Source organism: Rhinolophus hipposideros (genome assembly GCF_964194185.1).
Source record: "Rhinolophus hipposideros genome assembly, chromosome: 10".
Taxonomy (NCBI): domain Eukaryota; kingdom Metazoa; phylum Chordata; class Mammalia; order Chiroptera; family Rhinolophidae; genus Rhinolophus; species Rhinolophus hipposideros.
This window is the reverse complement of record NC_138056.1, coordinates 4,108,681-4,134,816: the sequence shown is the minus strand read 5'-3', so window position 1 is coordinate 4,134,816 and position 26,136 is coordinate 4,108,681. Positions and strand designations below refer to the sequence as shown.

Sequence of the window (26,136 nt, the reverse complement as noted above, 5' to 3'; positions counted from 1 at the left end):
AAGCTCCAACTGACTGACAGTAGCTAGCCGGGTTCCTTCCACGATCGCAGATTCTGAGATTCTGCGGCTGATTTCATCAGGCCAGCTTCTCCAGTAGAGTGCGAGTGCGTCTCTGGACAGGAGGGAAGATAGAGACGGAAGGCATTGAAGCACTGGGTCCCTCACGTGGGCTCAGTGTCTTTACACAGGTGGTCAGACAGAGAGAAAGATTAATTTTCTTCAGGACGTGATTTATGCAGATTTTCACAAGCCACATCACACACAGACCTATTTAGATTCTGCTTTGGGCTTGAACCAGTGTTGGCACCTCACAAAGCAGAACAGCCGGTTTCCCTGACTCCAGCCCCAAGGGGGGTGGTGGTAATGCCCGCCTCCCCCATGACAGTGGTCTTTGCCCAACACTTCTGCTAAAAGTACAGGAAGGAAAACCCAGAAAATGCAGTGTAAGTGACCCTCAGAAAGTTTCATGCCGGTTTCTAGAATGTATAGACGGTTCATATTTAGTACTTGCTATATAGCAATTTCTGCTATTAGTGCTATATACTTAGTCATTTGTGTATCGTTTCTAATTTTTAATACGTTTCCCCTAACGTGTGACATTTCTGAATTAATAAAAATCACTTACCATGAAGTGGTGAGTAGTTCATGTTTGTGTTTTTGCTTAATTAATTGTGAGTTAGTTGTTAAGTTCTGAGGTCAGGGGTACATTTTAAGGGGAAGAAGATTTGGGGTCTTTTTATAAGCTGGAGACTATTGACTCAAGTCATATGAACAGTGCTTTTCTTAGAGTGGGCAAGAAATGCAAGAATTTCAAGTGAAATGGTTATATTTTAAACCTCACCTTTCTAGTGGTTCATTAGTAATTCCTGGGAATTGCAGTTTTAGCCTTCAAGATTGGCACATATAAATTATTTTTATATTTCATCTGAGCATTCCTTCTGCCTTCCCTTTGAAAATATTTAATTGGAGATAATTACCAAAATCACTTGAACGGAGTTAAGTCCTCTGACCTGTTTTCTGGTGATGTTGGTAATGAGTGAAATGACCACATGTGGGCAGCAGAGGGCAGGGCGCCACGCCATCTGTTTAGGGGATGTGCACCCCAGAGTATTGGGTTGATTTTACAACTCAACTGTTTCTTAGTTTTGTTCTTGTTGTTGTTACACATTGAGAGAAAAAGTAAATGTGATTTTTTTTCCATAAAAATGCTGATGCAAACAAATGTGCAAAACATTTTATGTTAAATAGTCTTTTACATTTTTATGCATATAGGTTACAACCTGCCATATTCATTCATCCAGTGATGATGAAATTGACTTTAAAGAAACGGGTTTCTCACAGGATTCTTCTTTGCAGCAAGTGAGTCATGCCTAAAGCTTTGCTTTTGTTTTTATTTTCATTGCTTAGTCCAGTTGCCGTTTATGAATCAGTTTCGGAGTCAGATTATGTTAGGATGTGATTTGGGGTTACTTATCCGTTAGGAAAAGCATGCAAACAGGAACTGTTGGGTACGTGACAGGAGGGTTTGTGTTGATTATATTTCCAGGAAATGTTTCACGCCTGATAAACGATGGTGAGTTGGGTCAATTCTCAGGAGTTTTGAATGAACTGAACGAACAGTTCACAGAGCGCCTCCCTCAGACATGCTCGTTGTGCAGACCTTTACAGTAGTTGAGTTGTTGCCTAAAGACTCCAGTAGTCAAGATCTATGGGTAAGAATAATTGGAGTAAGACCTTTTTAATGTCAGTAAGCGTAACTTGCATAAATGCCCCTGAACCAAATGGCTTACGTGTTTCTAATCTCCTTAAGGTCTACTAAATTTAGTTTTAGTGGAAGCAGCTCATTGCCATCCTCCCCTCCTGCCCCCAGATTTCTCCCCATTTACCAGCTGCTTGTAATCTTTGTGGGGGAGGAAAACAGGATGTAAAAATAAATGTACTGATTTGTCATCCATTGATGATTCTTGAGGGGTGACAGATGATCTCACGGTCTCAACTGGGTATCAAGTTTGGGAGCTAAAAACAAGCCCTTTCCAGAGTTACCGTGTTTCCCCGAAAAATAAGATCATCAGCCAGACAGACGCATTTAATACGTTATGACGATGTTCCAGAAGAAGGTGACATGACTGTATATGAATAAATGTAGATGGTTGTACATGAAAAAATAAGACAGCCCCTGAAAAATATGCCGTAATGCGTCTTTTGGAGCAAAAATTAATATAAGACCCGGTCTTAACTTTCGGGGAAACACGGGACCAACACTTGATACGGAGAAGGTGTCCTCAGTCAGGAGCAGGTCCTGGCATGGCAGTGGCTTTGGTGCCACATCGCCTTCCCGCCCGGCACTGCGTGTTGCTTGGCTTCCTTTTTCTCCATCTTGAAGCCTCATCCTTTACCAGGGCCAGGATGAAATGCCTCTGATCACGCAGCCTGTCTCCCGCATCCCGTGGACCGGCCTGCTCTGGCATAGGCTGCGCTAAGCAGCTGGTCTGATACCAGGCAATTGAACGTTTCCATCTTCAGTATGGTCTGAAGTAGCATTGCAGCACTATGCTGATGCTTGACACTGCTGCCCTGAAGCCGGTCCTCCCCAACCCCCCAGGTTAGGGGCAGGGAGCATAGGGAGCACCATGGGGATGGAGGGGGGCTGGTGAGCCGCTGAGCCTTGCTGTAGCCTGCAGCAGCCCCTCACTGCCACGCTCCCGTCTGGGCTGCTGTTGAGCACACTGCCCTCGGGGCTCGTTGGGAGGCCTCGTGCCTCCAGGCAGGCCTTTTTCAACCTTGGCGATCCCTGGTGCCACCCCAGGAAGCGCTGACAACAGCCGTGTGTCCGGGAGCACCCACAGAGTACGGAAATGGTCCGCCTAACCTGGGGTGCAGTCTGGTGCCATCCGTTGCTCCACCCTACAGTGGAGCGTGATGGGGAAAGCGGAAATCATCAAGGTGATTTTGTACCTGTGGAAATAGCTTTAAGAAGGAGAGTGCCCTAAACATCTATTTGTAAATAAACCAACAAACTTGAAACTTTAAGCTACTGATCTAATCAAGGGGTGGTTACACTTAGGTATGTGGAAAGGGGACCCCCTTTCCACATAGCCCTCATGAAGTCCGGTTCCAGGGTCATAGCTGTTCTGGGAGACTTTTCTGGCATTTTTTTGGTTTGACTGACTGCTGATGTGCAAATGAAGCCACCCTGGTCACAGAACTGCCTTAGTAACAGCTCTCACCGGGCTCGTTCCTGTGGGTTTTCTCCACTTTGTGTAACTCTCTAAAAAGTAGGAAAAAGGACTGTTCTTTCCTGATTGACAGGCTTCCAGCAAACTTGGATCATGGATCATTCTGAAAATAAGAAATAGACTCCAGAGCATTTTTCCTTTTTCGTTAGAGCATACAAGTCTAGGTTAATTTAGTCCAGAGCTCTTTGTATGTGAAGAGAACTTCAAGTTCTCGTTCACCTGTGAAGTTAGGTGTCGTGTGGGTCAAGTCCCAAGCATAGAGAGCTTAGGGCGAGTTACGTAACAAGATTTCCTGCCCGTGTCACTCACCGCGGGGCCACATTCGGCTCAGAGAGTACCTCCCAGGGTTTATGTCCCTGCCTGTTTCGTTGGGCCTGCTGCCCCTTCTGCTTTCCTCCTCTCTAGTGTTTGACTCTTGCTCCTCGTAGCTGCCTAACAGAGGTGTGGAGGCTGAGGCATGTCTGCAGAATTCGCGCTGCGTCGCATGCATGGTCTCTACAGTACCGATCCGACCGGCTCCCCCAGGCCTCATTCCAGACAGGCTTGTCCATAGGCACGCGGTCAGACGGACGAGGTGAACTGGGAGAGTCTGTGGCCCAGCTGACACCCCCAGAGAGATTTACTTAATGAAGCGGCGGGCTTGCTTCTCAGTGACTTGGACAGTCCCCGGCTTTGGCCAGATGCCAGTTCCAGGAAGTGTGGGGGTTTTGTTTTTGTTTTTTAATTTTAACTAGTTAAAATATTTCAGTAATTACACAGCCACATGGGGCTTTCCAGCTTTGGATTTCTCAGGGTGGAAAGCACTTGTGTAGCTTTACATTGAATGCAGTAATAGCCTTTACTTCTGTGGGTTTAGTAGCCTTGACAGCTTTCTTAGTAATAATCAGGTGTGAAACCTGCAGTGCTTTGCTGGTTTATTATACCTAGGAGGTATGATAGACTTGGCACTAAGAGGGCTACGGTTCGTTGGTCTTCTTTTTCCTTGGTGCTGTGGCACGGAGGTTAACTCTGTCAGTTGTGAGGTATCTCCACAGGCAGACAGACAGACAAACAAATGCGAATGTATATGTGTATACAGTTGGCCCTCTATCCATGGGTCCCGCATTGGTGGGTTCCGCCACTGCTGACAAAAATATTCAGAAAAAAAACTAGACAAAGCTGCTGACATACACGATGTAGCTAGACCCACAGTGGGTCTGTTCTGAACATGTACAGACTTTTTCTTCTCATTGTCCCCTAAGCAGTCCAGTGTAACATATTTCCACAGCCTGTGCCTTATATTGGGTATTATGAGTGACCTCGGGACGATTTGAAGTATACGAGTAGGGGAGGGTGTGGGCACTTTTTATGCAAATACTGTACATAGCCTTATATAAGGGACTTGAGCCTCCTTGGGTTTTGGTACCCGAGGGGGTCCTGGGACCAGCCCCCCTGGACGCCGAGGGACAGCTGTGTGTACGTATCTGTGTGTATTCACGTGCACATTTATAACAACTTAGTGGTTGCATTCTGTTTATGAAGCATTTAAAGGAATACGTTGGTAACATTTCTTCCCTTTTATACCCAAAAGATTTACAGTATGATCTCTAGAAGTACAAAATTAAAGGGAAAAGAAAGACTCAAAGCAAACAATTGAGGGACCTATCCCCTGTGACCAAATGTCCATCCCAAATAAAGTCAGAGCCTAGCTTACGCTGCTCGCTCCGGACGGCTTCATCCCCTTCACTACGTCTTCAAAGTTACCAGGCGCTCCTGTTACCTTATAAAAGATGAAGCTGAGATTCGGGGGGAGTCGGCTTCTTTCTTTTTGACTTAATGACTATAAATGCTCCATCGGGTATTTTCCATTCATGGGTCCAAAACTGGGCCCAGCCTCCTGGAGTTTGTGCCTCCCCTTCTGCCAGCCAGATCCCCACGGCTCAGCCTCGCTGTTCCCGACGGCACGCCTGCGAGGCTGGCCATGTGTCCCACGTGCTCGTCCAGTCTCATCTCTGGGCAGGAAAGGGGACAGCAAGGAAGTGTGAGCATGAACAGAGGCCGCGGTGGGTATGCTCAGAGAAAAGGGAGGTTGTAGTGCTCTGTACACCAGATACAGCGTGTCGCAGACCTAAGGAAAAGGTGCCTTCCAAAGCCAAATATAAGGTTGCTTTTTAATTATCCACAACGTGGATTATCCATGCCATATTCCCTGCCACCAGAATGAGCAGTCAGGAAGGAAGGGCAGGCACGTCTGCAGTGTACATCTGTGGGTGGGTCCGTGGGCTCCCCTCGGGGGAACCGAGGACAGATTGGCTTAACAGCGACAGCTGCCCCCCTCCCTCCCAGCAAGTGGCCTCAGGAGCCAGGTCTTTAGTTCAGCCACTGGCCACTGCTCATGTCCCCTGGATGGGGCTCACCTGCAAGAGAGAGCGGTGTCATCTGTCCACAGCTCTGTCCACGGGCAGCACACACGTTGGTGTCTGTCTCCGGATTTATTACTTGGGGTACACCAAGGAGTCGCACGTCCTTATCGTCTTCCCTTCCTCACTCCTGATAGAGAACGTAGGACACATCCCCAATTCACCTCCTCGGCCTGCTTGTTCTCTGAAGTTAGAATACCATCGTTTCTGCAGAGTCCCCCATTTCTCCCCTAAGAAAACACAGGTGGCTCGGTGCTCTAGAAACGGTGTAGGAAACTGGTGCAGGCTTTTCAGAGTGATTTCAGGGCAGTGTTAAAACGGCTGTCCTTCCTCAGGTAGGTAGGACAAAGGTTACTTTATACTCTTCCCAATCTCTTTAAGACTTAAAGCTTTTTCTAAGAAAATGAAGTGTCCCTGAACATGTGTTTGTAAGATGGTGATGGTGATTGTCTTTCTTCCTCTGCCACTATGTTGCTGCAGTGGTTGGGGGCGGGGAGGTGCAAAGGGGGGATGGGGCTGGGTGGGGTCGTTACTTGTTGGATCTTAAGGATAAGGTTGGTTGTGTCCAGAGGTAACTGATAAACCTTATAATTTCAGACTGTCACATGTCACTTGATCACCTCTTTGAATTAGACAACCCAGACCCCTCCCTAAAGATAATTCGCAAGAGGACAGAGTGGTCACTTAACACTTCTTACAATGATATGTGCATTAGAATGACTTGTGCACCAAATTCCAAACAGTTCCTTTTTGGGGTAAATTTTGTGTCTGAAATTATTTGATCTGTTTTTTAGAAAACACACCAACTTTTTAAGTCCTGTGGCTCTATAAATAAGATGATTTCTGGAACACAAATGGGCAAATAGTATGTAGAATGTCATTAGAATCATTATGTCACTGTCACTGGTCCTGGGGTTGCCAGGCCTTTTCTGATTATCAGATGCAACAAATGACGTCCAATTTTATTGACCAGTTTGGCTTCAACGATGAGAAGTTTGCAGATCAAGATGACATTGGCAAGTGAGTATATTTTCCTGTTTCCATAATTGTCTCGTGCACTCCTGCTGGTTGTGAGACATTTTGTGGTTGTCCTGGGCTCAGGTGTTCCTTTCCTTCCAACGTGTCCAGCCCTGGGGACAAGTAGGAATTAGAAGGTCTCCCACTAGGAGGGATTGCTTTGGAGCTTTGCCTCTTTCACAGAGGTTTGTTTTTACTAGATGTAGGAACTCCTCATTAGTTGCCAGTAGCATTATCTAAAGTAGCTCATCCTGGAGAGAGAACTGGTTTGAGCAAGCACACGGGGAGGTATTAATATTACAGTGAGGCGCGAGCAGCCCCACCCTGCGTGTTCTCTTGTCGAGGTGACTCACCATAAGGCAGAGGTAGGTTTTTGCAAGAGCCAGGCAGGCAGAGCACTGTGCAGTCAGGGTCAGAGGCGCACAGAAATGGGGATTGTTAGTGCTGTAGAGAATGAGGTGTAGCAGATGTGCGGTGATCCAAAGAGGTGAAAGCAGCCGGCCTGGCACCTGACCTGCAGGTGAGAGGTGTTTATAAATAAAGGGTTTATGCGAATGGGGTTTGGAGTGTTGATGGCTGCTCTCACAGGGGGCTCCCGGGTGACCCCTGTGAGCCCCCAGTGTCTGTTTCGGTTCCTCCAGTAGTTTGTTGAGCCACAGCCAGTGGAAGCTGTGGGCCCTCACAAGTTGTAGCTTAGGCCTGGGAGAAGCTGAAAGACCCCCAGCACACTCTGTGCCACACAACGTGCTGTCGGCACACTGAGCCGCAGGCTTCGCTGTCACAGCGGGAGTTGGAGGCTGTCCGCAGAACTGAGATCCAGAGAGAACAGGGACTGTCCACATGGTGGTGTGCCTGTACCCCAGGGGTGCTCGGCTCCGCACCCACAGGCTCGCCTGTGAACTCACACTAAATGTTAGGAGTCCACAGTCTCTTTACAACTTGCACTGGGTCCTTGGAATGTGGCTGATTAGAACAGATCTTTTAAGGATGATAAGCTAGCCCCACCTACTCAAAAATTATGTTTAATAGGTTGTGAATCCTTTTACTCCCTCCTTTCTTCCTGTTGATGTCTTATAACAGCACACGATTTCCGGACTGTCTGTGTATTTTATGTATGAGTGTGGCTGTACCTGCAGAAAGCTCAGTATTTGACAGCTTTTGTGTGCTGTTTCCTCTTCGCCAATAACCTTTTTCCTGGTTATGGAACATGGTTGTTTCCGTGGATGTGAAAAGCCTTTTACAGGACGGCTTTGAGAGTGTTTATTGTGTCTCAGAAGGCTTCCCTTCTAGCCTTCCCATTTTATACAAATTCCTTAATACCAAGGGAGGAGGTATCATTTAATGTAAGCAAGGTGTTTGCTTTTAACTTACAGAGATTTTAGTGATAGTGTGAATACTTTAAATTTGGAAAATTTCACAAATACTGTGCCTTTGAGTCTATAGATACTTAACTGTTCCTACACTTATATTTTGTTTACAGTGTTTCTTTCGATCGGGTATCAGACATCAACTTTACTCTCAATACAAATGAAAGTGTAAGTATTAATGTTCGCTGTCGTAGCCAGCAGGCATCTGAGGGATGGACGAGTGGGAGCTGGTCTGTCAGGCTGTGCGTGAGGCAGTGTCACTGGGACACGGCGTGTTAAGAGCGCTGATTCTTCACCCTCTCACGTGACCTGTCTGGCCCCTGTTTAAGATGCGACAGGGCTAATAAAACCAGGGTCACTCATGATTGCAGTGTGGTTACTGAGCTTCAAGGAGTGCAGCTGGACTCTAGCTTGCCGCTCTTCCGGTCTGCTGTGTGTCAACAGGATAGAAACTTGGGCTGGGTCAGAGACAGCCTCTCCTCTCCAGGCAGTTGTGAAGCAGCGGGCCAGTCGGCCACATCAGATGGCGCTGGACTGTGTCACCTGAATGGGCACCGCCTTGATCTCTGTGCTGATTGGCATGACAGATGCTGGTCTGTGTGCTGACGTGATCAGGGCGGACTGCAGCCAGGCATTTGGTGCTCGTCACAGCTTAGCTGGGCTGATCCCAGCGCTGGAGACGCAGGCTGCCTTGCCTGTTGGGGCAGAGCTGAGGCCGCATGACAGGTGGGCGGGGCAGCAAGGCTCCCAGGCGGAAGCCCCGGCTTCTCAGGCTGCTTCTGGATCCCTCTTACCTAAGGGGGGTCCTGGCGGTCGCTCACACAGAAGCTGACATTAGGTGCTTACATTTTGCCTTAGCATCGGGGGTAGACACTGTTTGTAAAGGAAGGGGAAGAATGCAATGTACTTTGGTAACTTTCGGAGAAAGTAAATTGATTTGTAAATCTCCTCTGTTCTTTCCCTCCCTCTCTCGTTTCTGTTTAGGGAAATATTGCCTTGTTTGAAGCGTGTTGTAAGGAAAGAATACAGCAGTTTGACGATGGCGGCGGGTCTGACGAGGAAGACATCTGGGAGGAAAAGCACATTGCGTTTACACCAGAATCCCAGAGACGGTCCAGGTGAAAGATGAAAGATGTCTTGTTCAGGCAGTCATGTCCATGCCCAAAGCACATGCTTACTAGGAGAAGTGCGCTGTGTCCTGGAACCCAGAGCTTTTGTCCTGATGGGAATGCCCTGGTTGATTGGTGTGGTGGGTGCCAGTGCTCCCAGCTGCAGGGAGACAGCTGTGGACCGGGAGATCTGCTTGAAAATGCTGGCAGGGTTTAGCTGTCGTTCACGGAGCACTGTGACAGCCTGTTCTGCGTGGGGAACAGTGCTGAGGAATGTAGTCGTACAGGCTCTGATTAATTGTTCCCTTCCCGCTAACAACAGCGGCAGCCGGGTTATGTTTTGGTTGTTACACGAGACTGAAAGTTTCCCCAAGGAGGGAAAAGTTCTCTCTCAAAGCTAATCGAACTTGCGGAGATAGTCATGTCAGTTGACAAGCGTCAGAATCAATCCAGTTTTTATTTTTTCCTAATTTTCTTTAAGTCTCTCTGTCACAAGAAGCCAGATTTGCTTCTGTACACGGGGAGTTCTTGTTACCTGAGTATCATTAGACTCCTCGTAGTTAGGAGAACAACAGCTGAACTTTCATTTTTATTTCATATAATTTTAATAAGTAATGTTTTAACATGGCATACAATTCGAAGAGAAAAGGGTACAGTGAAAAGTATAATAAAACCTCCTCTGTCCCGTCTCCCAGCCAGCCCCTCAGCGGCTTACCCAGCAGAGGTGTTTTTGTCTCACAGTCCAGAGCTGTTACAGTCACTAAACTTCGCTTCTTTCTTTGGTTCCCACTCTGTCACCTTCCGCATGTTGGTTACTCACCTGGTGACCACATCGTAGCTGCCGCAGCTCCAGGAACAGCAAGGGTCAGGGGTCTTCATGGGGATTTTTTCTTTTTTAAGATCAAGCGCCAGTCAAACTTGTCTGTCACCCTTTGCTAGGAAATCTTGGCCCTTGTGTTGAGTGAATTTACTCAATAACCGTTGCCTGGTAGCGTTTATCCTCTGGAGGCAGACCGTCCTCACACACTAAAGCCGCAGTGCAGTTGGTCCTAACAGAGCATTAAGTGTGGCAGTGAAGAGTGTCCTGGAGGAGATGACAGGTGACACCCAGAGGGAACACAATGTGACGGGAGAAGGCAGTTGTTGAACGTCTCTGTTGAGGTAGAATTGACTTGTCGTAAACTGCACTTATTTTAATTACACAGCGTGATAAGTTTTGACATATATATACCTTCATGAAACTGATATCCCGGTCCACGTCCTGGATTTACCCATCACCCACAGGCATTCCCTCACACCCTTTGGCAAGACCTTCCCCCACCTGCTCTCTGTTCCTTTAGAATGATTTGTGTGTGTTTTTTAAGTTTTATGTAAATGAAATCACACATTATACATTCTTTTGTCTAGCTGCTTTCACTCAGCATAATTATTTTGAGAGTCATCCATGTTGTGTAATGTACCAAGAGTTCATTCCTTTTTCTGGTTGAACAGTGGTCCATCAAGTGGATACACTATATAATTTGTTTATTCATTGACTTGTTAATGAACTTTTGGGTTCTTTCTAGTGTTTGGCTGTGATATCATTTGAAACGAGAAAGTGATAAGTTAAAGATGTATACTTAGAAACCCCAAATAACAAAACAGAGTTAATAAGCTAACAAAAGGAAATTAAGTCATTTTTTTTAAAAAATCTAAAGGCAAAAAAAATAAAAGGAGGCTGGTACAAACAGAAAACTTAACAGCAAGATGATAGTATTAAACCGAGGCAACCACATCAGTAATGGTTTAAGTAATACTAAACAAATGATCCAGAAACCCCCGGTGAAACACAGAGATGCTCAGATTGGATTTAAAAGAAAAAAAGGATCTAATTTATTCTGCCTGTGTGAAATAATTTAAATATAAATACAAAAACGAGTCAAAAGAAAAGGTCGAGGGTCTATATTTCAAAGGAAGGGGATAAAGAAAAGGTCATAAAGAGCTCTATTCATTAAAAGGACTTAACAATTCTAAATGTCTATATACCTAATAATAGCTTCAAAATACACAGAGGAAAACAGAACTGCAGGGAGAAGCAGATAAATCCACAATTATAATCAGATATCTCAAGACTCCTCTCTCAGTAATTGATACAACAATAGGCAGAAATCAGGAAAGATACAGAACACTCAAACAGTACTACTAACCAGTTTGACCTGCTGGACATTTATGAAGCACTCCACCCAACAGCAGCAGAATATGCATTCTTTTCACGTGTACATGAAATATTTATTAAGCAAGATTATATTTTGGCTGTAAAGCAAGTCTCAACAAATTCCAGGGTTTCAAGTCATACAAAGTATGTTCTCTGACAAACAGCAGATATATCTCTAGAAAATCTCCAAATATGTAGAAACTAAATAACACAAGTTAAGAAATCAAAGGGGAAATTACACAGTGTTTTGAAAGGAAAGAAAAGGAAAACATAGCATACCAGAATTTGGAGGATACAACAAAACACTACTGAAAGGATCATGTTTAGCACTAACTGCTTGCTTTTAAAAAGAAGAAACATCTCAGATCAGCAACCTCAGATTCCACCTTAAGGAACTAAAATGCAAAACAAAAACAATAGAGAAAATCGTAATCAAAAGTTGTTCTTTGAGAAGATTAATAAAATTGATGTACCTGTGGACAGAATGATCAAGAAAAAAAGAAGATACAAATTATTAATATCAAGAATGAGAGAGGTGACATCACTACAGATACTGACTAAATGAAGATAAGGGATTATTAGGAATAGCTCTATGCCAGTAACTGACAACCTAGATGATCTTGGAAAGATACAAAGCACAAAATCTCAAGCAAAAAAGAATAGTCCTATACCTACTAAAGACGTTGAATTTTTAATTTAAAACTTCCCACATGTAACAAAAAACCTCTAGACCCAGCTGGCTTCTCTGGTGAAATTGTATCAAATATTTCAGGAAGAAATTATACCAGTTCTATACCAAAGCTTCCAGAAAATTGAAAAGGAGGGCATAGTACCTATGTCTGTAAGGCCCCATCAGTGCAAGCTGATACCAGAAGCTGACATTACATTGCATCACAAGAAAAGGGACCAGTTATTCTCATGAACATAGATGCCACAACTTTTAAAAATCTTAGCAAATAAATGCAACAATAATATATCGATACTACGCAAGATTTGTTCCAGGAATCCAGAGTTGGTTTAACATTCAGAAGTCAATCATGCAGCTGAATCCAGCATCCATTCCTAAGGATTTTCAGCAAATTGCAGATAGAAGGGAATTTCTTCCACCTGATTAAAGTTTCTATAGTAAACCTACCGTTAGCACCATACTTAATGGTAAAAGACTCAGCGATTTCCCCTTAAGATCAGGCTCAAGACAAGGATATCTGCTCTCACCACTGCTTTTCAGTATTGTGCTGGAGATTCTAGCCAGTGCAGTAAGTCAAGAAAAAGAAATAAAAGGCATCTAGATTGGAAAGGAAAAAGTAAAGCTATATGCACAGACAGAATAACTCTCAATGTATAAAACGTATTGGAATCTACAAGAAGACTAGAACAATTAAGTGGTTTAGCAAGATTTCACAATATAAGATCAATATAATTGTATTTCTATATACTGCAACAATTAGAATCGAAACCACTAAACAATACTATTCATAGTAGCATCGGAATATTACATAGGTAGGGGTAGATCTGAGAAAAAAGAACAGAATTGGAGGACCAACACTTCCTGATGTCAAGATACGGTAATTAAGACATAATTAAGACGGGCTAGATTGAGGGGCAGAGTAGAGCCCATAAATAGGGATGTAGACCATTGATTTTTGACAGTTGCTAAGGCAATTCGGGGGAGAAAGGATAGGCTTTCAAACAAATAGTGCTGGAACACTTGGACGTCTGTACGCAACAACAATGAACTCAGTCCATGCCTTTTGCCATATATACACATTAACTCAAAATGGATCATAGACCTAAATATAAAACTCGAAGTTGTACTAGAAAGTCTGTGACCTTGGGTTAGGCAAAGATTTCTAAGATGCAACACCAGAAACACTATACGTGAAAGAAAAATTTTATTAAGTTTAAATTCATCAAAGTTAAACACTTCTACTCTTCAAAAGAACAAAAGGACAAAGCATACACTAGAAGAAAGCATTTGCAAATTGTATATCTGATAAAGGACTTCTAGGAGAATGTATAAGAGCTCTCAAAACTCTATCATAAGAAAAAAAGACAATGACCCAGTTTCTAAAACGTACTAAAGATGTGGAAAAACTTCAGAAAAGAAGATAGATGGGTGGCGAATACACGTGAAAAGCTCCACCGCCTTGGTCATTAAGGAAATGCAAATTAACACCACCGGGAAATACCCCTACACACCTATTAGAAGGCGCTTTTTTAGATTGTGATGTACACCTTTAAGGGTTGCCCAAGAGGTAGAGCCCTGATTATGCAGCTCACTTGAAGAGCAGTCTTTGGTTTTTTTGTTTTTGTTTTGAGGTTGTAAATACCTTTTTTGAGGTATTTACAAAAATGGCACAAAAGTGAATTCAAAGGTAGATGTTCATGCATACTTCACGTCTTGAACAACAGAGGGTATTTTGCTATAGAACTGAGTAAGATCAGCTTCCACAGCAGCTGTTATATACTAGGATCAAATACGATACACCAGAATGGGCAAATATTGCCCCAAACTTCAGTTGTTAAAACTGAGACAGGTTTAAGACCATTGAAGTTCAAGGACAGAAATACAAATCGTTTGGAGCCCCATCTATCTGTTTGAAACATGTGACTGTTCTTCCAACCTGTGGTCTTAAACTTCTGATTTATAAAATCCAAAAGGAAAATACAGAAGAAATCAATACAATAGAGGTTATATTAGATGAGAGTAGCATACAAAGCTGTAATGAAAATGAATTAAAGCCAAAACATTAAAACTGTAAAACTTGCTCAGTAGTTGTTAGGACCAGCCTACCCTAGAAGTTAGGTAATATATACTACTGTTTTCAAGTAGATTAATTTATGTAGCTCTAACAGGTTCGTTTCATCAATACGTTGTTAAAATAGTCAAAAACGACACACCGGCATCTTCCCTTAACTAGCACACACTGCCACCTCCTGCAAAGCTGCCGCTCTAAATGCCTCAGTGACTGAAAGGGAGAAACAGTGGGGATGTAATATTAAGGAAAGAGAAGGGGAACTAGAAGATTCTGCAGTGCAGCTCTTTCCATCAGCCAGCGGGCCTGCTAGAACGGGGCCGGTTTCCGTGCGGAAGCGCGCCGTGCAGTGGGAGGGTGGTCCCCAGCGACCGCTGACCTGCCCGGGGCGGCGCTGGTTCCTCCCTTTTGCTCTAGCCGTGTTGTGATCCCCGGAATCAAAATATTTGTGCTGTCTGTCGTCGTTTCCTTAAGAAAACTGAACCTCCAGGCGTTTGTCCCAGTTGAGGGGACGCTGCTTCTGTGTTGCTCCTTCAGCTTTCTCTGGACCGGTCATTTGTCTCCCATTTCCCTGCGCTGTTCCGCTGAGGCTGGCTTGGGGCCTCCGCGGACATACTGCCCCTTCTCACCCGCGTCCCCGCTCTCTCGCAGCGCGAAGTCGTAACGAAACGGCAGGCGTGATCCAGTTGAAGTGCATGTGATTCTTTGTTGTTGGATGAACTTGAGAATGTCCTGGATTTAGCTGGTGCCTGATGTGCAGCATTAAATACCTCGGTTCCTTTTTGCCTTAGCTCGGGGAGTACAGACAGTGAGGAAAGTACAGACTCTGAAGAAGAAGATGGAGCAAAACAAGACTTGTTTGAGTCCGGCAGTGCCAACACCGAGGATAAGATGGAGGTGGACCTCAATGAACGTGAGTCACCCTCCTCCTCCGTGTCGCTCGCTCTGTGTTGGGAAATAGGCAAGCTGGTCCGCAGTGTGAGGTGACGTCAGAAGCAAAAGTTAGCTGAGATACCTGTGGTCGTTCGACCAGGCCGAGGGCAGACGCAGGTTACACCTGCGAGGGAAGCACATTGCATTCCGGGATGGACACCCACTGTGTGAGTGGCCAGAGGAGACTGCCATCCTCTGGGTGTGGTGGTGCCAAAGGGGACAGACCGCGGGTGATGGAAAGATGAGGAAATACTGGTGTGAAGCATCGTGAATGCACCAAGCCAGAGGAAAGGCCTTAAAGCGTAAACAATATAAAGTGGGTTTTTCAGAGTTGATTTATGGGTCTTGTAACTCTAAAACTTGTCCAGCTAAGTGCTTATGTACGTCCTGCTACTTGCTGAGAAGACTTGCGTTAGCTGGCCTGTTACAAGCACTGTCATCTCCTTAGATTTTCAGGCATTCCGGTGTTGTCTCTTCCTGGTGTCCTTGGAGGCTTGCCACACTCATCCAGATTTTAGGGCAGGAAGCACGGAGCAAACCCTAATTCAGACCTATTACGTGCGCGCCCTCATTTAATTCTCAGCAGAGCTTCCCTTCTGACACCAGATGTGTGGTTTTCCCACAGACGAGTTTTCCGACACCAGCTGGGTGTCCTACAGTTTAGTCAGATACTTCTACCTGGAGCTAGTGCAGACCCCACAGGTGAGGGGCTCGACCTCACAGGTGAGGGGCTCAGCCCCACTTCGGATGCCAGTCAAGTCCAGGCCTCTGGTCCTTTTGACCCAGCAGCCGTAAATCGGGAGTTCCTGTGACCTCTTGGGTTCAGTTATTTGCTCAAACAGCTCACAGAACTGAGAAAAGAGCTTTACTTACTGTTACCAATTTATTACAAAGGATGTTTTAAAGGCTACAAATGAACAGCCAGAGGAAAAGATGACTAGGACAGGTCTGGAAGAGTACCGAGCATGGAGCTTCTGTCCCCATGGAGTTCTGTCCCTAAGGACGCACCCCCTTTTCCCTGTCCCAGAAGCTCCGAACCCCTACAGCTTGGGTCTTTTATGGGGGCCTTATTAAGTAGACGTGATTGATTAAAGCACTGATAATAAGCTCAACTTTACAAACAGCCCCCATCCTGAGGCTGTCCAGGAGCCCCCAGGCCCCAGTTGGCTCATGAGCGTACAAGAAGAAACAGATGGGGGGCAGTGACCAAATAGCGTTTCCAGGAAGCCTCCTGTTGTCTGTGCAATGCTGGGGAGGCCGGGAAAGTATGAAGTGGGACCAGGTGTGGGCTGGGAAGTAGTATGGGGTCCAATGGACTGCAGTTCAATAGCCAACAGTCTTTTCTTTTTAATAAACTTCATTTTGGAATAATTTCAGATTTACAGGCAAGTTTCAGAGATTGTAGAGGGATTGGCTTCCTTCACCCTTCTTCCTCCCCGTGTTGCTATAACCTTGTACATTTGTCAAAACTAAGAAATGAACATTATCCTGTGTTGCTTCACATCCTTGTGAGATATTCTGTTGGAAAACAACATCTTAGAAATGAGGCTTGCTAAGGGAGCAGAGGACACGTGCAGTTTTATAACACAATCAATGTCGTCAAATCGCCCTGCAGGTGAGGGTGCCAGTTGCACCTCTCTCTACCAGTAGTGTATTAAAATGCCCTATTCCCACAACTCCCATCTTTTTTTATCAGTGCAGACCTGTTTCTGAAAAATATCTGTGCTACGTGAAACGTTTGCAAAATGTAATTCCTCCCCTCTGTTTAGCACCCAACTGGTCAGCCAACTTTGATGTCCCCATGGAGACAACCCACGGTGCTCCCCTAGACTCTGTGGGGTCTGATGTCTGGAGCGCGGAGGAGCCAATGCCGACTAAAGAGACAGGCTGGGCCTCTTTCTCGGAGTTCACGTCTTCCCTGAGGTGAGCACGCGTGCGCCAGCTCTCCAGACCTTTCCATAGGAGAACTGGGGATGGTGTGTGCTTGGTGTCAGTATTGTGCTTGGTGTCATCTTGATTTATCTCTAAGTTGAATATAGGGCCTCAAAGGAGATTAAAAATCAACACGGGGGACATAGTGGCACAGCTCTGGGTCACAGGACAAACAACCACTATTCTCCTTCCTTTCATCCAGGGCGAATTGAGAAAGGGCGTAGATGGTGAGCCAAGTGGCCTGGGAAGACGTGGCCTCGGGAAGCCACTTGGCAGGATGCTGATGAAAATGGCATCTGCCGGGGCTTCTCAGGCCCCACTGAGCCATGAGGGCAGGAGTGAGGAGATTAGGAAAGAGGGGGAGCCAGAGAACTGGCAGGCACCTGTGTGTGGAGGGCGGCAGAGCAAGGCAAACTGTCTTAAACTTATAAACAGTCCGGACCTGTGTTTCCCTCGTAGTTTGTCCAGTGCTGTAAATTAAGGGGTGCGACAGGTGTGCTGTGTCCTGTTGTTTTATCCTCGATGACAGCAACCTGTCATTTTGTAACATTCCTGAATAATACTGCCAGCATTTGAGTATTAGCCATGGACTTCATGTCTTGTTGCGTTTGCTAAACATTGTTTTATTTGGTCTACTGAAAAAAAATCGATCTCCTCCACCCCGTTTGAAAGACTGTGTTGCTTTGCCTGTTCTGACACGTGATGTTTTTAAACAATTGCTGGTAATGGAAAAGACAGGAAGATGGTGAGCTGGCAGTTACCATCTTAGACAAATCAAAAAAATGGCTAAAACTCATGTTGCTTCTTTATAGCAATTCTGATCAGAGCAATCAGTAAGCTGTCATTCAGAGGTGAAGCTGAGATTTGTGGGAACGTCTCCAAAACAGTATGAACAATTTCGCCAACTCAGCTCCAGTACCGGCCAGTCGAGTTTCCCCTCTTGGTTCTCTCTGCCTTTTGTGACTGGAGGACGAGGGCCCTTGGTTACATGAGAACGTTGTTGAAACAGCTCACTTCCCTTTGCCACTGTGCACAGCCTGTGTTTTCTCATTCAGTATCACTAGAGGGCCAGGCCCTCCGGGCAGTTTGGCTCAAAGTAAATGAGGTTTTGTAAAAATGACACCGTAGACGCAGTGGATACTGTCCAGTGTATGCCCTTGCTTTCCCTGCCCGATGAGGCTGAGGCTGGGCCGTTTTGACCCTGTCTGGAAACCCCTGAGAAGCCCCTGCGTTACCACCCTGTGAGTTAGCAGAATGTTTAACTGGCCCCGCTTAGATTCGTGTGTTCCTGGAGTCTGTCACCAACTACCGATGTCTCCGCAACAGAACCAGAACTGATTTTCAAAGGATTTTTGCGAATAATGGTCACTGAGGACTATTCGCCACTGCTAACATTTGAATTTTCTCTTTTCTAAAAGTACAAAAGATGCTTTAAGGAGTAATTCTCCAGTGGAAATGGAAACCAGCACTGAACCGATGGACCCCCTGACCCCCAGTGTTGCTGCGCTGGTGGTGCAGCCCGAAGGTGGGTATGGCGGGGACCTGGCCACCATTTAGTCGCTCAGGCTTTAACTTGCACTTAGTTCTATGGGTCTGAAAGCTGCCTCGGTCTGCGTAGCAGATATATAAAAGCAGGTTTGACTCTAGACTCTCAGGCTCAAGGACCCAAAGGAGCCAGGAGAATAAGATGGTGGGTCTGATGTCCGCAAGGCAGCCGGAGAAAAGAGATTGCGTGTTCAGTCCGGAAACACAGCTTGTTGATTGTAGGAGTAAGGGACAGAGTTTTCCCTCCACGGTCCTGTCTGTACAGGAAAGGAAAAGGCCCAGGAGGAAGAATGTTGTAGCTGGCAGCACTGGGTGCACAGGCCGAGTTAGTCGTGTGTGTTCTGAGCCCGGCGGCGCCTGTCCCTCTGTGCCACGGAGCTTACTCTGCTGGGGCGTGTGCGTGTGTCTGGGTGTTTCAGGCTGCACGACTTCTTTTTCTTCTCACCTTTATGAACAGATGAAAGAATCCTGGGTGTCCAGTGTTGTCTTGTTATTCACAATACAGTGGTACCTCGGTTTTTGAACGTCCCCATTGACAAACATTTTGGTTTATGAATGCCATAAACCCAGAAGTAAATACTTTGGTTTTCGAACACGCCTCGGAAGTCGAATATGTCACGCGGCTTCTGCAGAGTGCGAGATCCTGAGGCCTAGCTGTCGGCTGTTTTCGAATGTTTCAGAATATGAACGGTCTTCCGGAACGGATTATGTTCGAAATCCGAGGTACCACTATCGTTCCTTGCATAGGCCCTGAAGTGTCTTCAGCTGATGAACGAGGCTTTAGGAGGTGGGGGTAGAGGGAGGAGGTTAGTGCAGCGGGTATGAGCAGGAGTCGGTATATGTGAGGGAACAATGAAGGACGTCCTTAGAGAAAGAAATGAGGATACGGATGGAGGGCACAAGAACCGAGGGGCAGGGCAAAGTAATAAAACCAGCAGCTAATACTGGTTTTGTTTTTCATTCTATCAAACGTTTTATGTGGATGACCTCGTCTTATCCCTCAACAATTCTTCGGGTGGGTTCAGTAATCCCCATTTGGTGGATGAGAAAACCCAGGCACAGGTTAGATACCTTGCCCAACGGTTAGGAACGAGTCAGTGGTGAAGCTGTGCTTTGAATTCAGGAAGTATGATTTCATAGCCCCAGCTCATAATCAGTACACCTCATGGCTCCCTGTTATAGAAGAAGGAAATAATCCAACAAGAAACTAACTTGAAAAAGAAAGAGGACCCAAGTGGGGCAACTGAAAGGAAAAGGCTGCATGAGCACAGTCACTGGATAAGCTGTGGGCTGCGTCCTGTGCGTGGAGGTAGGAAGGTTAGAATCGGGCTGCCTGCCTGGACCATGGACAAAGAACACGGACGGGCGCGTGCTGGGGAGTCGGGTATGTGGGGAGACAGAGCTCGGGAGGCCGTGGGCACTCGCCGGTGTGGGGCTGAAGAAGCCCCGTGGCACATCACCAGTGGGCGTTCGTGAGAAGCCTGTGCCCTCCAAGAATTGGCCCAAGCAAACCACGTTGTCTTCTTCAAGCTGGAGATGTCACATAGGGTGGGTGGGAATGCACAGAAGAGGGGTGACAGTTGTTTGGTTTTGGTGTGTGTGGCCATCAGCCTTGTGTTCTCTTCAGTGCCAGGCAGTGTGGCCATGGAAGCCAGCTCTGATGGAGAGGAGGACGCAGAGAGTACAGACAAGGTAACTGAGACAGTGATGAATGGCGGCATGAAGGAAACTCTCAGCCTCACTGTAGATGCCAAGACAGAAACTGCGGTCTTCAAAAGGTAACCAGGGGCGGTCACACTGGCAGCTTCGGGTGGGGCGGGTACTGGGGGGGACCTCCAGTGTTCATATCGTTAATTAGATTCCGATGTGGGTTCAGAGATGAGCCTGACATCTTTCTAACATCTCTGTTAAACTCAATAAATCTTAATGAAGAGATGGAGAGTTTGGGTCCCTAAGTCTGTCTGTCTGTGTGTCTCTCTATCTCTAGTATTCAGACAAGTTTAAGTCTAGCAGATTCAAAATACATGAATGTAAAAACTTGACAAACCTTTAGTCATAGTAGAAGCTAACTTGTGTGCAGTTCATTTCAAAGCTCAGCCCATGAAAACCCAGGCTTCACCTTATGCAGACCGTTTCCCGACAGCGCGGTTGTTAGAGCTCAGTAAGCTTTGGTCTCCATGGTGTGCACACCCTTTCAGCTCACATGAAGGCACGCTTTCCAGCTCATTGTAAGGTCACTACAAAACAAAGCGTGAAAGAGAAAAATGAATTGTAGGCTAACTTCCTGTGTGGGCATATATGCACAGAACTATTAAGTTAAAAGCCAGCAAACCAAATCCAGTGATGTATTTTTAAGTCATGACCAAAAATGTATCCTATGAATGTGAGGATATTGCAACATTGTAAAGGTTATTGAAGGTAATTCACAGATAGATAAAAGGACAAAAACCATTTGGACCTTCAGTAGATGGTGGGGAGAAGCATTTAATAAAAATTGAAGCTGTTCATGACCTAGCATCCAGGAATAGGAAGTAGCTGCCTAAAACTGATGGAAGTGTCTACTGAAAATCTACAGCGGACTTTATTCTTAACAGGGAAGCATTAGAAGTGTTCCCTTCAAAGGCAGGACCCAGACGTGCAGAACCCCCATTACTGCTTCTCTTCACCGCTCTGCTGCTGGTGGTTAGCAAATGCAGTATAACATTTTTTAAAAGGTGTAAAGATTTGAAAGAAATAAAATGATTATTGTTTGTAGATTATGATTTTCTATATAAAAATTTGATTGAGTCCATAGACAAGTATTAGCACTACTAGGAAAGTTTAGCAAGTTTGCTGGATGCCCAAATCAAGTGCGTCCTATGAACCAACACCAGATGTCCTAGATGTGCCCCCTCTTTTTTAATTAAAATTTAAACCTTGTCTGTAAGATAATTAAGATTGAAAGGTATAATAAAGACCTAAATAAATAGGGAGACATGCCACCAGGTGTGTTAATGCGAAGATGTCTCTTGCATTTTCTAAAAAATTAACCCATAAAATGAACGTCTTTCTCATCAAAAGCCCAGTGGGTTTTTTTATGGAAACTGAGGAGCTGACTGTAATAATCATAAAGAAGAGCAGAGAGAGCCAAGTCTAGCCCGGGTCATTTTGAAGAATGCAGTGAGGGGGCCTCCCCAGGCCAGGGATCAGGACTTCTTGTTAAAGCGACTGTTGACGATGTGGCGTCCGCAGTTACACACAGACCCTCTGCCTTCCGTGGATTTGACCTGTGTGACAACAAATAACATTACAGTTCGGTGAGGAAAGAATGGATTAATAAATAGTGGGTATCCTTTTTGGAGAAAAATACAGTTAAATCTCTGTCTCAACATAAGTATGAAAGGCAAAACTACAACTTTCAAAAGACGACATAAGAGTATCTTTAGAATTTGGGGTTAAAAGCTATTTTAACTATAAAAAATGCAAACCACAAAGGAAATGATTGATAATTTGACTTTATTTAATTTCTAACATTCCAAAAGAGGTGATAAAATGAAAAGACAAGCCATACCATCAAGGAAAGATTCAATAGGAGGATCGAGGAACCTAATATCAGTAAGAAAGAGACAAGCCAATAACAATTTTTGAAATGGGTAGACGATATAAACAAGCCAGTACCTGTGGAGGAAAACGGAACACAGCCACTCCCGAGCGGACGGCCTCACAGGCAGCGGGTATGTTGTTACGGCAACGATGCAGGGCCGTTCCGTGCATATTAGTCTGCTAGTTTCTGTCTTAAGTTGTTACAGAAAATTTAAAAAGTGCAAAAACTGCCTAGATCCTTTTATGAGGCAGTGAAATGTTCATTCCAAAACCAGATAGGGATAATTACATATAATGATCGACTCATGTCACTTACAAGAAAACTAAATGCAAAAACCCTATATAAGTATTTGTTAATTGAATCCAATAGCATATTAAAAATAATCCATAATGATCCATTAGAATTCATTGCTGGTGTGCAAGGATGGTTCAACATCAGAAAAATCTGTCAGTGAAATTCACCATATATTAATAGACTGGAAGAAAAATCGTTTGATATTTCTGATGAAGCTTTTGATAAAGTTCTGTACCCGTAGATGATTAAAACAGAGTAAAGCAGGAACAGAAGTGAATTTCTTTACCTCTGGAAGAGGTAAGTACCAAAATACTACAGCAGAAATAACACTCACTAAGGGAGTTTTCGGTGCATTCATTTAAAGTGAGGAACAAATAAGGACGGCCATCGTCCCTGCCACTGTGTGGGCAGCCATGTGCAGTGTTCCAAGGAAAGAAGAAACAGAAGTGTAGGTAAGATTAGATGGGAAGTGGTAAAACTGTTGTTGTTCACAGGTAGTGATCAGTTATTATCCAGGGGAAGTTCAGGAAAGCCGCTGGGTAAGAGAGCTCTTAAAAATCAGTGGCCTTTCTCTACATCAGTAATACGCAGCTAGGCTGTATAACGAGAGGCAGAGGACCAGCCACAAAACACATCAGACTCTGTAAGCTATTGAGGAATTCTGTCAGCCCAGGTGCCTGGCGAGAAAGCGCCTAAGTCCCATGACAGCCACTGCAGATCTGGGTGCACGGAGCCCCACCCACGCTCTGTGATGGGACAGCTGAGGGGGGCGGAGAGGTGCCCATCACCAGATCAACCTTTAAGTTTAATGCAATTCCAATCACAATTTCAGTGGGATTTTTAAAATGTTAAACACACTCTAAAATTTATGTGGAATAATAAGCTTCCCAAATTGGTGAGAGAATCAGAAGGAAGATTAAATGAGAGGCTTGCGCTGGCAGCTACTCGATCGTGCTGCAAAGTCAGTAATTGTAACAGTGTGGTCTTAGTGCACAGACAGGTGAAGGGGCCAGTGTGAGGGGGGCCTAGTAACAGCAGGGGTCAGCACAAGGGGACAAGTGAAACGAGAGCCCCCGACCAGCAGATAGTTCTAGGGGGGTTAAAGGTCCAGTGTGCGGTGCTGCCTGCGTGCCCAGCACTGTTCTCTGCACGGTGCTAACTCCTTCATTTCTCTCGAGAACTCTAGAAGATAAGAACTGTGGTTATCATCCCACTTTCCAGATGAAGAAAATGAGACTCTAGAGTTAAGTGATGTGTTCAGAGTCTCGTGGTCGTTAGAAGAAAATGCAGTGTGTCTTTCTGACCTGTGGGCAGAAAAGGACTTCCTTTTTGATAACGAAACAAGAAAATTTGCAGAAACATAAACCATAATGCGAAGGATAGAATTGGATTACGTCAAAGTTAAGGATTTCTGGTTGATAAAGCACTGTACACCATCAAGAGGCAGACAGCAAATGGGGGAGGGGAAGAAGCTTACAGTATCTCGGTCAACAAGCAAGTATCAGGTTCCTATAAACCAGTAAGGGAAAGATGGAACATCCAAATCAGAAAATGGGCAAAAGATAGCAATAGGCAATTTACAGACAAGCAAATCCAAAAGGGCTAAGAGAAATAGAGCTGCTCAAAACAGTCGTCATCCGGCATCTCTTACGACAGTAGCAGGAATAAGAAAAGGAGTCATGGCAAGTGTCGGGGGGCTCTGGGGCCGAGCGCAGTCGCCCTGCTAGTGGGGAATGCAGCCAGGGACTTCCTTGTCAATGCCCACGTTTTCCACCACGGGGTGTAGAGTCCGGAGAAACCCCACGCATTCCCTGGGGTCCTGCGCCCTCCCGGTCATTGCAGCATCATGCGCAGAGATGCGAGGTGGAGAGCAGTTCGGGGCTAGTCTCTGTGAGAAGCCAGGTAGAACTGAGGTGCACACAGTGGGGTCCTGTGTCACAGCAGGGACGTGTGGTCTTCCAGACGGCTCATTACAGAGATCAACGCAATGAGGTGTACGATCCGATGCCACTTACGTGACTCAGAATACCTGTATGCAATGACTGCATTTTACGCGGTGAAGGTCATGTGTATGGCACACCTCGTGTATGGGCAGGGAGTGGACAGTGGGGGTAGAGGAATGAACCAGGTCACTCAGACTGTCCACAAATCTTCAGTTCATTTTCCTCCTTACAAATTGCCTGGGCCTATCCGAAAGCCACGCAAGAAACCATCCTAAGATTCCGTTTTTCATAAGCAAATCCAGGACAGGACCAGCTCTCAGAATGGTGGACCTTCCCAGAGGGAACCGCCAACCGCCCTTCAGCTAATTTTAGGGCCACCTTGATTGTGTCAACGTGGCAATCCAGACAGAACAGGCGCAAGTCTAAATTTCAACGCACAAACAGCTGAAAGCGTTTGTTGCTTGTCTTTGTCCACCAAGAACCATCGGGGAGGGCAAGTAACCTTTCAGGTGGTGTTTCCTTCTGACCCCCGAGGGGCAGTTTTCACCTGTTCTGGCCGCTGCGCTGTTCGTGGCTCTCTTCCTTCTGGGTGTCTGTACTTCTCACACATGGTTGGAGGGCAGTTTGAGAAGTTCAGTCCTGGTTTAGGCCACGTGTCACCTGCCCACATGACGTCAGCCCGCAAGCTGATGGGGTCTGTCCTACTGACTGTTTAAATGGTGGGCTCAGCCCGGAAAGCAAAATGCTTTAACTAAAGACTCATTCCTTCAAACAGGTTCATTTGACACCTTCACCGAGTCTGCAGATTTGCTTATGTGCAGTTGTGGACATAGTATCCCCCAAATTCCTCATTTATAGGAGTGTTCTGAAACTCTTGTACATTTCTTTTTCTGTTTTGCACACTGGGCTTCAGAGTGTTGAAATCCTATCGGTATGTACAGACGTGCGGGCCCGTTCTTCCCCAGACACCAGCTGCATTACATCGTCCCGCTTCCGGTCCCCACTGTGTGTGAGCCTCTCCTTCTGTCGGTTCCCAGTCACTGTCTAGTGCCTGTGACCCCCTCACCTGAGCATGCTCAGCCCCGGGCCTGTGACTCCATGGCACCCACGACTTCCAGCGCCATCTGCATGTGCCCTCATCCGCCCCCCAGCCTGGGACCATGGCGTTTCACGCTGTCTGTCATCCTCTTTCCTGCAGCGAGGAAGGAAAACTGTCTACCTCTCAAGATGCTGCCTGTAAAGATGTGGAGGAGAGCCCGGAGACGGCCCCCCGGCCCCCCAGCAGTCGCCCAGAGCAGAGGTAATGGCCCACTTCCTTAGATTTTGCCCAGGCCCTGCTCTGGCCTTGGCTGTTGTCACCTGGGTGCGGGGAGGGAAGTTGGCATCGGGGAGCATGGGACACAGGAGGGAGTCGTTCAGTTGTCCTGACACGTTCAGTGACTTACTCAGCACAGTAACGTTTTTCTCAGTCTTTACGGAATCAGGGTGACTGAGCTGAGAACTCAGAAATAACAGTTTATCTCCTGACCCCAGAAGTTGAAAACTGACCTGTGTTTGGAGATTCAGTAACATCACTGGCCCTTGAAGAAATATGTGGGAGGGGCGGCCAGTTAGAGCACGGGGCTCTTAACAAGATTACCGGTTCGATGGCATAGGCCAGTGAGCCGCGCCCTCCACAACTAGATGGAAATAACTACTTGACTTGGAGCTGATGGGCCCTGGAAACACACAAATAAATAAAAGTTAATTTTAAAAAATCTGGGAATGAAAGGGTACCATGCTGGCGTCACCCAGCCCCTTTTTTTGATAAGGCATTGAGACCATGGAG

The 26,136-nt window shown here is 45.8% G+C and overlaps 1 protein-coding gene across 31 annotated transcripts in view; it reads left to right on the top strand.

The window, feature by feature from the left end:
- Positions 1–26,136, top strand: part of PPP6R3 (protein phosphatase 6 regulatory subunit 3) — a 121,311-nt gene that overhangs the window by 90,508 nt on the left and 4,667 nt on the right. For 6 of the 31 annotated variants that reach the window (XM_081064584.1, XM_081064560.1, XM_081064577.1 and 3 more), the window contains 10 exons: positions 1,273–1,359; positions 6,558–6,655; positions 8,133–8,187; positions 9,004–9,137; positions 14,870–14,991; positions 16,781–16,934; positions 18,362–18,468; positions 20,116–20,266; positions 25,222–25,239; positions 25,507–25,608. In XM_081064584.1, coding sequence (XP_080920710.1) covers positions 1,273–1,359; positions 6,558–6,655; positions 8,133–8,187; positions 9,004–9,137; positions 14,870–14,991; positions 16,781–16,934; positions 18,362–18,468; positions 20,116–20,266; positions 25,222–25,239; positions 25,507–25,608 — 1,028 coding nt within the window. Of the gene's footprint in view, positions 1–1,272; positions 1,360–6,557; positions 6,656–8,132; positions 8,188–9,003; positions 9,138–14,869; positions 14,992–16,780; positions 16,935–18,361; positions 18,469–20,115; positions 20,267–25,083; positions 25,240–25,506; positions 25,609–26,136 lie in introns of all 31 variants that reach the window. The other 25 variants (XM_081064586.1, XM_081064585.1, XM_081064579.1 and 22 more) reach the window with 11 other exon arrangements.